General features: G+C 37.2%; 1 protein-coding gene across 1 annotated transcript in view; it reads right to left on the bottom strand.

The window, feature by feature from the left end:
- LOC104620526 (ephrin type-A receptor 7) overlaps positions 1-11,878 on the bottom strand; it is a gene marked incomplete at both ends in the record, with an annotated part of 123,693 nt that extends 111,815 nt beyond the window's left edge. The window contains 2 exons of the mRNA XM_010286774.1: positions 6,788-7,457; positions 11,814-11,878. Of these exons, the coding sequence (XP_010285076.1) occupies positions 6,788-7,457; positions 11,814-11,878 (735 nt within the window). The remainder of the gene's footprint in view (positions 1-6,787; positions 7,458-11,813) is intronic.
- Between the last annotated feature and the right edge of the window lie 1,096 nt (positions 11,879-12,974).

The raw sequence follows: 12,974 nt of genomic DNA, 5'->3' as shown, positions 1-12,974 counted from the left end.
ACACTGTATTTCAAGTGGTAATAAGCACGATACTAACTGAAAACCCACACAAAGAGAAAACTATTGATCTCCACAGTTTCCCAGGTAAAACCAGAAAGATATTCTCAAAGATTTAACACTGCTTAATGTATATGAACTGTTGGGGGGACAGAGGGCAAATATTTTCATGGTAACAAGGGAAGTTTGGGATGAAGCAAAATTAAAAAGCTAAACTAGTTAAGCAAACGTTTTGCTCACATAATTTTTAATTTCTTTCAACTTCAGTACCAACCATGGACCTCTCCGTATGGTTGTCCCACTTCGTGATTAAGAACCTTCACTTCACTCCTTTGCTTAAGGCTCCTTGTTTTCAGAGAACATTCTATACTTTGAACTGCAGTTTGCTTGAACAACTCTGAACAGCATTTCACCATCCATATAATAGATGTCTTATATATATAGATTAGTTTAACACTTATTAACATGTTCTTCTCTTTTCTGTGATCAATTCTTCCATTAAATGATCTCTACTTTCAGTTTCTCTGTAACCTGCTAACTCTCCTTTCTTCAGTTCCTGGAACCCTTTTTTCTGGCTGGGGGGGGCTGTGTTTTGTTTAGTGTTGTTTTATCCATATTTAAGGAAATGCATGCATACTTGAGATTCCCGTAACAAAGATTATGTATGTCACTTCTCCCATTCGTACTCAGAAATGAAAGAATGTTTAAATCTATTTTAGTGTCTTAATTCTCAGAGGTTAACAGAAACCTGAGACCAATAAAAAACATTCAAACTCCCCCCCGAATTTCCAAGCAAGCCAGTTGCTTTTTCACCTAGGAGAATCTTTTGCACTTAGAAAATTATAACAAAGCTATTACGTGCTTATTGCACCTTTAACAAATCTTGGCAGAAAAGTTTGTTTCAGAAGAAAGATGTATAGTTTTAGGCAACAGACTCGACACAATGAGATTCCATTTCTAAATACCAACTAAAGCTTCATTTAGAACAAACAGCAGATAGACTTTATGGCTAAGGAGTTAACAGCCCAGCTGTTGAGCAACCGTAGCTAATTCAGCAGTGGCATCCCAGACCCGTAAAAAGACAGCTTTAGTGCTTCCTCTGTAACTAAAGGAGAAATTACTAAGGTTCTGTCAGATTTCATTGCTGGCTTTGTTTTGATTTCAAAATCTGTGCACAGCAATGAATCTGACAAAAAAAAAAAAGTACAACAAATTTAGTTTAAGAAATTGATATTCAGCAAACCTCTAGCAAAATGCAAAAATAAAATTAATTCCTGGAGACAACAGAATCCAGGAAGAGGAACAGAGTGACAGCCTGTGGAAGACCAGAGTCTGGAGAAGGGAAAGAGCTCTACATTCAACGACATTATCCAACAATTTCACTTCTAGGATCTGGGCTCCTGATTGCCCACCTGCATTGTGCTATTTCACTCCTGTCAGCCCTTCTGAAGCAAAACAGCTAGTGCACTGGAAACGAAGCTGCTCAGTAGCTCTGCAGTTAGTTCATTTTAGGGATCACTCTGATGGCATTATGGATGAGAACTGCTTCCACCACTTGATCACTTCAATTTAACACCACCTTACTTCTCACATATCTTCATGTCACACTTGAGAGAAGAGGATGCTGTATCACCAAAACTATGATGGCCTATAATCATACTAATCAAACTAATTCAAACACTTCAGGAAAAGGACACTACAAAAAAAAATTGCACTTAGGGACAAAAGACAACCCAGAAGATACCTGGAATAAATGCTCTGAAGCATGAAGGCACCGGTTTCTTCAGGTGATGGCTAGCCCTGACCACTGAGAACACAAGCCGTTTTGTATGATTTAATTAGGAAACTCTTTTTTGAAAGAGGACATGTTTAACCGTAGACGTAGTTCCTCTCCCCTTCTCTGTGTTGACACACCCAAAAGGCTGAAGGATCTGAACAAAGCAGGTCAAAGAAACCCAAAATATCTTAGGGAGACTAACAAATTTGTGAAAATCATCCTCTTTATGAACATTAGGCTGTTCTGAATGAAAGATATAGCAAGAAAACATATCTACCACATCTGTGATAAGAAAGGCAGTCAGAAGACTCCAGGGTGAAAGAAATTCAAGACATTCAACTTTCTAGAAACTCCAAAGGGGGCTGGAAGGAGAAATCATAGCTCTGCTTTTCATAGTAGAAACGCCTTTGGTAGTCTTTACCATCTAGCAAGAAGGTCTTACTTTACCTTAAAAGTATCTGGTGTATTTTTCTGAACCCTGCTAAGATCCTCTGGAAACATATTTACATGATCTTTTTTTTTTTTCTAATCAAATAGCTCTTATGCAGCTGTATCTGGGGCCTGATATCAGATCACATTGACCTTTCTTTAAAAAGGGACAGGAAAATCATTTTATATGTTAGCAGATAAAAGGGAAGGAGGTAGACATTCTCCTGTTGAACTTCCCCTGGCTTCAGAGAAAATGACAAGACTCAGAGATATCCTCGTTCTCTGCTCTGGTTCAATTTTCTGCGAATAATTACATTCTCTTCCCTAGAGTAATTTTGGAGGCAAATGAAGAAAGGTAACTCTTCTTCAAAAAAAGAAAAAACTAAGAGTCTTAATGATATAAATGCCATTGAAAAGGTTTTCTACCTTTTTTCTCCTTCTCCATAAAGCAAAACATTTTCAAATTGAAAATGCAGGAATGTCAACATAGGTGACTCAAGCTGCAGGTCACCCACAGCTTGTGGGACACGTTACCTGGGCTAAACTCTACACCCAATTCACAACATGCACAAGCTGGGCTTTTTAGAAGCATGGTAACATGCTTTCAATGGCAACTTACTCACATTCCCCCTTTATTCATTGCCATCTACTTGTGGCATATAAGCTTTTAAGTGGAGTAATATTAAAAAACAAACAAATACCAAACAATAAACCACAACCACACATACTTTACCACAAATATGCCAAGCATAAAGCAAATTCAGTTTCTGGATCTGTTATCAAGTAATATTTCAGAAAGTCAAGAGATAAGTTTGTCCCAAGAAGGAAAAAAAAAGGAACAGATGCAGCTTGCAGTCTGGCACAGTGTACAGCACATGACAAAGTTTGGAAAGAAAAGCCTGTAGCTCCCTTTTTACCTCACTAAGACAAAATGTACAAAGAGCTATAATCCCCTCCCCATTTTAGGAACAATAAAAAACTGTTAATGCATATGGTATTATAAAAAGTAACAGTAAAAAGCACCCATTTGGCATTCCCTAGAAATCTGAATTTTTGGACGTGGTGCCGAATCATCCATGTAATTTCTCAGTTCAGTCATATTAAGAGATGCTTCCTACCTTCTGAAATATCACACTACTGCTCCGATTGAATAAATTTAATTCTCTCCCTCCTCACCCCCAACTAACATGAAACAGATGGAAAATACATTACACTGGAAGTTCTCAAAGAATTATTTTCTCCTTCAAATACCAATCACTGATCGCAGTGTGCTCCTTAGATGCACAACATATCAACTGACTCGACTGTGAGAAAAAAAATCAAAATTAGACCTGTTGTTCAGAAAAGATGTAATACATTATGTTGGAAGAACAAATGTTTCTAAGTACCTTGCTGGTACCTTTGCTAGGTATCTTTCAAGACAAACCTTTAAAATGTACAACTTCCACACCTAAGCCTCGTGCCACACACCAGTAGACATAAGATCAACACTGAGGAAATGGTGTCCTTGCACATAAGCAAAAGAATCTGCAGTTCAAAGTTCAGAGGCTCATTTGGTTTTCTTATATTTGTCTCATCCAACTTTAAGATTTTGCTTTAAATGACAATTGTGAGCCCTCTTGAATTTGGCTGTCTTATATATGTGTGTTATGATAGATCACTGAGGCGGCATGGACTCCTTGGCACACCTATGTTGAAAAGTAATCAGTGCACATACAAAAAAAAGATTAATTCAGTTTGAAAGATAGAGCACTGAAGAAGGACCACATGGGAGCCCATTTTCCAAGTATGTGTTTCACTCCTCATGATTGTTTTCTTCCTTATCCTCCCCAGCATTACCAGTTACTTATATTCAAGCAATAAAAAAAAAATCCTCTGGCAACACATCCAGTGCAGAGTCATGTATAAATCAAAATTCAATTGTTTTAGTACCTGAACTCAGTAAATTTCACACACAGGAGAGAAGCTGTATGCAAAAGGAACACATTCTTCAATCACAGCCAGCCAATGAAGCTAGTGCAACACAAATGAAAATTCCCACCGAGTTACAGGCTGAAGAGCTATTTGGAACTACAATGTGGCCATCCACTCCTACCTTTGCTACAACGCAGCCAGATAAGGTATTATTCTGTATCTTTAAAAGACCATCCTATTGTGTTAAGTTAATTCAGCTGAGCTTTAGCAAGTGTGAGAGAGGAATCACAGACTCCTGCCCATCCTGACAGAGCACAATGCTTTCTGCCACGAGTGGTCCCAAAGAAGTCACGCAGCATGCCAGGTACAAAGTATTTGCAGAAGTGAGCCCTCAGACAGGGCTATAAAAGCTCTGGGTTAAGGAAGCACACGCCAACTTGCTTCTGCTTGATCTGTTACGCAGCTTGACAGTAACAGATAGCCAGTTGCATTAGTGTCAATGTTCAGATAAGTTTCTTTCAATATCTGTCACAAAAAACAGACACGGTATCAGTGTGCCAGCTGTGTTATCGGTCACTACATAGCTGATCATACTTAATAACATCCTCGAGCACAGACACGGCTAACAAGTATCAGAGGCGGCGATTACTACTGTGCGCCAGTCACCCAGATCGTTCTGACTCAGAGCTGCCAACGGCGTGCGTTCGGCGAGCGCCTGCCTCCCACCTTTTCCCTCTCCAATACGTTAACTTGCCGCAATACGGAGACAGACTTTGTTTTGAAACCCTCAACAGGATCACTGAAAGAAAAGAGGAAAAATGCCATAAATGATCCTCTGGACTGTTTCCAGGGCAGCGCATTGTCTTAACGATTGCTTTGGAAGCAAGCCAAAAATGGGAAGTGTTCTTGCAAGTGAGCATGCTACTATACTCAAGCGCAAGGTAGCATTTAATTCCTTTGCCGACATCAGCATGGTTAGAAATTAAGAAGCCTGTTTAATAAACAGGTTGCTCGAATTCCAGTTACCAAACACCAAATTCTCCTCTATCCATCCCGCCGACACTCACTCAGTTCCTGTCCCCCACCCACTTCCCAACATAAACTGCTTTCTTTTTTGGATACTTTCTCTCCTTTATTGAAAGTCAAATAAAATTAGTATATTAATTACATCAACTATGACTAGGTCTGTAATCAAGAGCAAGTTAACTAAGGAAAGGAAAAAAGTCAGTCACTCCAAAAAGCATTTGAAAACCTCAAAACAGGCTTCTATGGGACACAGCGCTTAATATTTTTAACAGCTTTAATACAGTCTACTGAATGGTTTCATGGGGGCAGTTTTTCACATTACAATTACTCCTAATGAGATCACCCTCCACAGTGTATAAGCCCTCATCCCTTCCCAACAGAACAATGAAACATTTGTGCAAGGCTACAGAGGCCTCAGATCAGCTTCGTTCACTTCACCTTGTACCGAATTTCCTCGTAAAAACTCGTCAAGAACACAATTCTGTTTTTTTCCTGCGGACAAATTATTAATAAGGAGCCTCATTTACTTTGTTGTAGGGTGTTCCCAATCCTCTACAGATTTTGAAGGCTTCACACAAACATCTCAGACTCAGTGACTGCTGCCAGCTTTGTTTTTGAGATTGTGTAGGTTTCTCCTCTTCACAGATTTGTGGGTTTTTTCCAGTTTTTTACTTAGAACATTTCTCACCAGCAAATGTCTGCCTATCTTACAACAAAAATATGGCAATATATAAATTCTTTGTGTTATGTTATGATAAAGATATAGACCTTGTGTTAAATGTACATGAAAATACCTGGCTTCAGAAAAACTGCCTATTCTCTTGATTTTACTGTAAGCAAAGACAATGAAATATCCGTTCTTGTGCTAAGCAGAAATGTTTTAGGCATGTAGCCCCAGTGACAGCAATGCTAAGGGTAAGTATCATTCTAAAAAAATGGATAACTGAATCAGTCTGAATTAGAAAGTACAACTCAGTAGTCTCTGATCTGCTAGTATTTTAAACGAATTACCATGATCCCATGGCAAGCCAGAAGTTTAGAGTTAGTTTTATGCAAAAAGATATTGTAGAAAGGAAAACATACTTAATTCTGAAAACTTGATATTTCATTTGAAAGATCTATCATGTGTTTGAATTTTTATACACTCGACACAAACCTCTAACTACGTTTTTATTGTGTGTGCATTCTTCCCATTACTAACAACACCTCATTCTAAGTTACTTCCTCAGTTTTAGTTTCCTTATAATTCTGCCACAGATCATTAGAAAGAACAAATTGTTTAACTACTCATATCTGAGATTATTGACACAATGGTCTGTGACAGGTATGACTTGCTTGGCATTACCAAGAGGTACAAGGAACATCACCTTAATCGGTTTAAAATGTTAGTCCTGAATCTATATTTATGTCATACAACTTTAACTTTTCTTGTTTAAATTTAAAAATGCAGTCTGCAACCGCTGATTTCCATTTCCAGAAGGGCTGACTGCTATAGATTAGCCAGTGTGAAGTTTACAGATTGAGGATCCGGAAACTTTAAAAGGAGACTGATGACATATTTCTCTTGGGGGAAAAAAAAAAAAAAGAAGCTGCTAGAACATGACCTATGATGTACATATTGCAGCAAGTTGTATGTTTACTTACGTTCACATGTGTCTCCTTTTTGCTGGTATCCTGCTTTGCAGATACATTTTCCAATGGGCACTAACCATTCTCCCTCCGCGCTACAGTGCATCTTCGGCGAGTTCTCTGCCTCCTCCTCTGCACTGCTGACACAAGTTCCTCGTACTTCAACTAAAGAGGAAAACTCTGAACCAGTCACTGTGTCAGGAAAAATAGCTAAGTTCTCAATGATGGACCAGCACTTCTTATAGTAGACTTTGACAGAGACCAGAGCAATGCAGGCCCCTACATCCTGAAATGCAAGATAGAATCCTTTTTTGGACAAAGGTCCAATTTCTCTCACCTCTGTGTTAAGTTTCATTTTTCTCTCCCCAAGATCACCTTGGGTAAAGCTTTCATCTGCTGCAATAGTGTCTATTTTTACATATTGGTTTTCTCGGATATTCCTGCCAGTGTCGTAGTCTGTTTCATAATAATACAAGTTAAAAGTTTCTTTACAAGTCCCCAGAACTCCAGGAAGACTGTTACAATCCCTCAGAGTGAATTTCAGTTCTACAAAAATCCTTTGTGCATTGCTTTTTGCAATCCAGTTAGTCCGAAGCCAGTTGTTTTGGTTTGATTCCATCACCTGGCATACCTGGTATGTTCGTATAGGAGTGTAGTTTTCATCCAGTCCACTAATTTCTTCCCACTAAAACAATAACAAAAAGTTAGTAATACAAAACAAGTATGCCACTAGATGTAACTACCATGTATTTTAAAAGGCTTCACACAACTCAAGTCTCCCTCCTTTTTAACAGTATGGCTTCATAAAGAGTAGGTTATTGTTAAAATACTCTTAAGTACCCAAATGAAGAAAATAACATATTTCCCACATACAGATAATTTCTAAAAAACATTGTCATATCATGGGCACAGTTGTACAGGGGAAGCTTCAGAGAAGTCTGTTCAGCATACCGAGTTCTGATTATACACTGGGCTTCCCCACATTTCATTAAGGTCAGGACAGTTTTGGGTGAGCAAAGACCAAAAAGAAGAAAACAGCTTCGCTTCCTGAGAAACTTAAAATCAGTGAAGTCTTAGAAACTGAAATTGCCTAGCGTTACAGTACATAAAACTTGCGTACATAAAAGTTCCAGCGGAACTTTCAGTTGTACAGAAGGCATGGGACTGGGTCCTGAAACTTGTGAATCAGACCATTTTCACTCCTATATAATGAAAGTGGCATAGAGAGAGGGCAAGAGAAAACAGACGGAATTAAAAATCTGAAACCAAGAAAACATTTTGGTTGTCCCCTTTTTGTTAAGTCCACCTTCTGTTTTACTTAGAAACCAAAGGTAAGCGGGAGCTCTTCACCTCACATTTTGTTCAGTGGCTGCATCCATGTTAAAAGGAGCAAGCTTCGTTTGGTTGGGAGTTCAAATGAACCATGAGATTACATACATAATTAAGAACAACCCACATGACTGAAAGTTCACTGGTTCAAAGCCTGTTTGTTGTTGTTGTTCCCTCTTTAGGATACCAACTGTGTAACAAACTGGTAAGTCTGTAACAGCCCCGTAGTCTTTAACAGCCTTTGGTGGCGTGGGAATTTGCACCTCTGGCAACAGCAAACCTTCCACTGAAACCAACCAGGCAGATCTGCCCAGGTGTAACCAAAACAGTATCTGTCTCCCACTTTTTTTGACATTTCTTGTAACATTTAACTCACTGCAACAACCGCAGCTGTAATAAATTAGGGGAGGGAGGGTGTTGAGCTATACTCGCCCGATCATATAGGCAACCATGACTTCTCCGTATGGCACTTAGCCCTCTGGCCCTGTGTCAATAATGCACTTAAGCTCACGCTTAAGATCAATGACAATACTTATGAGCTTAATAGTAAGCATGTGCTTAAGTGCTTTGTGGGACTAGCATACGCGGCACCTCTGCAGGATGGAGCACCCACTGACATTCCTTACACCGGTAACCAAGCGTGGAAGGCATTGGTTTCCCAGACTAGCAGCCATGCAGTATACAGTACTTTAAAGCCTATTTGACAGCGAATGAGATCATTTTAATGTTGATGTACTGCTCCAAGAAAAAGCAGATGTGGCTGATTTGATGCTGGAAGTTATCACCACAAAATATATCACGGCTGCAGATGCTGAAATGCACAGAAGTTGTAAATATCAAAGTGCATTTCAAAGACTCACAGTTAATATAGACATGGTGTGTATGATATTATATATGCATATGGTATTAAATGTTTGAATTATATTATTAAATGCTGATGGAGTTGACTGAACTGATTGCATATGGAACTGTATTAATCTCAGAACAGAAGAAAGTCTATCTTCATAATAAATTTATTAGATCTGAATGAGTAAGATTCCCTCCCCCCCCCGCCCCATACAAAGTAGTACAAACAAGGAAAAGAAAAAAAAAGGGGAGCCCTGGACTGAGGCTTTTGGCTCTGCCACATTGAAAACCAAAAAGAAAAACAACCAACAAAACAGACAAAAAAGAAAACACAATAAAATAAAAACTAAACACAAATATGAAAGAAAAGGCATGAAGCCTAAAATTTTACTGATTTTTATAGTCTCCATTTCACATCAGGTTGTGTTGGGGTTTTCTTGTTTTGAGTCAGTTTGGGGTTTTTTTTGTTTTACTTTTTATCTTATATAAGCAGACCTCTCTCAAAACACCAAGCCAGATTCTGCAATGAGATATTCCGGTTAGACAACATATCATATCTTTTAAGTGAAAGTAACTCTAATGCACCACACAACAGAATCTGGCTCCTCAGGTTTTGATGTGGACTGCTCCATGAAAACAAATTCCCCTCCCTCCCCCCAAAAAACAGAAAGCAAACAAAAAACAAACAAACAAACAAAATGCATTTAACAAAATCAAACCATTTTTTGTAATACAAGACAAATGAACTTTCTTAGATTTAGAAGCCCACTACCTGAGGCTAGCTATCAGAGTCTTACGCTACAGCCAAGGAAATACAAAACACTACATTCAGATAAGAAGTCCTGCTTTATGTTAACCCTAGCATTAAACACTGAAGTCTGTCTTTCTATAATTTCTCCAAAGCCATGGAGTATGATTTTCCTAAAAAATTAAAGAAACATGACTTATGATTCAGTTGTGTAATCACAGAGCTATTATTTCAAGTAGTCCATTGGAAGTGTACCTGCTTCTCTGTGGAGAAAAAAATCCATCAGTATTTCAGGATATATTTTCACCTATGCCATCCTGAGGTCATGGTTCATTAAAGTCTTTTTAAAGTGATCAATTCTGTGATAGCTTTTACAGCAAGAAAATTCAACTTTTCTTTGTCCTGCTGCAACATATGGCAATATACATGCAATTCCATTTGAATGTGTCTTGTTCTATTGGTTTCAATATATGGCATTTTAACTTCTTACTTATCTTAACAATGTTTGAGATCATTGTTAGACGTAACATTTGCAGTTGAATGAGGCATTTAATGAGTGTCTGGATGATATATTCCATACTGAAGATTTGCTGTGTTTATTCCCATGAAGTCTTTATTGCATAGTAGAAAATTCAGTAATTAAAAATAGAAAAACATTTATTTTCAAAATTACATTATTAAAGTGGTACTTTTATGTTACTTTACAGGCAAGTATTTCTGAACATTTTCACACATGTGAATCCAGCCATTAATTTTGATTCACTTTTAATTCCTGATTGAAATGGGCTTCTGCCTCTGAAAGTTGCCTTTCACTATTCGTTGAATTTGACTCTACTTTCATCTTTCAGTATGCTGACATGCGTAACATGTGTTGACATGTCTTTCATTATCTACAGGTTAGCCTAATATAATTGCCACCAAGCTAATCTGTCAAACACCTCTGGTAAAGACTTCAATCAGTGCAAAATGCTAATGCCGAGGTTATTAGCTATCATACGCGTTGAGCTCACATTACATTCTTTCTGAAGTCCTTAGACTCTTTTCCAGTTTATGCTTGTATTGATTTTACGATCTTGCTTTTAAAGAAAGACACTTTCAGATTTTCATTCTTCTTATTTAAAGGATTTGTTACACTTTTGTATCCCACACTTCATGCTCTTCTGGCTCCAGATTTCTTAACGCGCTGCAGATTAAAGGCCTGATCCCCCAAGTCCTTGTTCATGCCAGAAGTCGCAATGGATTCAGCAAGACTGCTTCCATGACTAAGAACTGTCCCTATAATTTAAAATTTGTCAGACTGAGCTAAGGTAGGACAATATATCCATTTTATCGTTCCCAAAATGTTCTTCCTCAAAACTTGAAGACGACAGGTATTTATACCACTTTTAATTCAGACTGAAAGCAGCATTTCTCAACTTTACATATATAATAAATAACACAATAACACCAACATTTCTAAACTTCTCATTTTTTATAACGATGTATTTTACAATGGTACATTTCATGGAGTATGATGAGATTAATTTGTAAGCAAGCTGGAGGTAGTCTTTAACCACATAATTGGTGTCTAGTTCCAGATATCAAGCTCCTCAAGATTTGGGGATGTTTCAAGTTTGGAATGTCATTTCAAACACATCTGCAGTATAAATGTTTTTATTTTAGAGCACTTCAATCTGTGCTATTCAATTACAAAGAAAACATCGTAAACAAATTTATGATCACCCATTATACAGAAAATTAAAAACATATTTTTAGAAAGTTTCTGCACAGAAGTAAATCTGCTGTTTCTAGAGGAAGAAGGAAAAAGTTATTTTAAATACTGGGTTATAAATATACAGAGCTTTCTGGTACAGCACAAAGGATTACACTACAAAACATAAAGCTACTGACAACATTTAGGTGAGTTTATAAAGAGACACTTCCTTTTAATTATCTTACATTTGTACACTGTAACCTGAGGTACACTTCTTTCCATTCTAAAAATGAGAGAGTCATAAACATTTGGTACAGTTACTGAGAGAAATATGAGAAGGGAGCTAGTTTAAAGCAAATCTTTCAATTGCTTAGGTGAAGTAACTACTCATCTTTAGGAACTTAATTTTTGCCTGCAATACTTACCCCATTGGGAGGAGAGGAAATCCATTCCAACTCTGTCTGTTGTGCTTTAGAGTCCAGCAATATTACTAAAAAGAAAAAAAAAATGTCCATTTTTTGTTAAATATAAGTGAGAATATAAAACCAAAGAACAAAGTCTGAATAAAAAAAAGTGATAAAAAGAATACAATTTTTGTTCAAATTAATGTTTTTCTTCATGTTATAAAAAATATTATATGCAAGCACAACTATGCATTTACTTGTAAACAGATTATTAAGTGACTATGTACAATCCACATGTGAGCAGATATACATTAATCATAACAATTTCATTGCTTAAATCGAAGCGTATTGTGTTTCTTAGTGCTCTAAAGTGTTACTAATCAGTCATTAAGATGTACGCTCCCTTCATCTGCTTTGTCATAAGAAGGACTTTTCCCATATGCTGGTTATTACAATGAGCTTAAAACAAACAAATGCACACCAACATTTCCAAACATTTCCAAACACCAACACTTTTCCAAATTGATTTAGACAGAGCCAGTCTATACCTTACAGTGAGTTGTGCTGCGAGTGAGAAAGAAAAAAATATGCCCCTTAGGTGATAAAGCAGTAATTCTATAAACAAATGACAACCAGGAATACAGAAAATAAAAGACTCTGCAATTACCTCACAATTTGCATACACAGAATACTACATAAACAAAATCACACTAATTCTCTTTATGGTAATGGCTTACTAAAATCTTCATGTCATTATACCCCAGTGACACTTCGATACAAAAAGACATCAGTTCTAGTAGCACTGCCATTATTTTCAGCTAAAGGTAGCGCCATCTCCAAAAGCGGTTAATCACAGCTTAATAAATCCACTCAAATATTTTACGGTATATATTAGAGGTTATATTATTGATGTTCTGTTACCTCCAAACATATATTTCTATATGTGTCTTATATTTCAATCATAGTTATAAGCTTCTTTCTTAGCATATTATTATAGGTTTCTGTAAGACTTTCAAATGATACATATCTTAATCTGTGATGTCCCAACAACAACAAAAAAAAAAGTTCTGTAACTTGCTGTAATACCTTTTTTCGAACAAAGACATAGAGTGATCAACCATGTATCTAGGCTGGTACACTTTGAAGATTTCTTCTTCAAAGCTGCACATTTAACTTCATTAC

Source organism: Phaethon lepturus, unplaced genomic scaffold, assembly GCF_000687285.1.
Source record: "Phaethon lepturus isolate BGI_N335 unplaced genomic scaffold, ASM68728v1 scaffold9665, whole genome shotgun sequence".
NCBI classification, from domain to species: Eukaryota; Metazoa; Chordata; class Aves; order Phaethontiformes; family Phaethontidae; genus Phaethon; species Phaethon lepturus.
The sequence above is the reverse complement of the archived record's forward strand: the minus strand, read 5'-3'. Positions and strand labels throughout refer to the sequence as shown.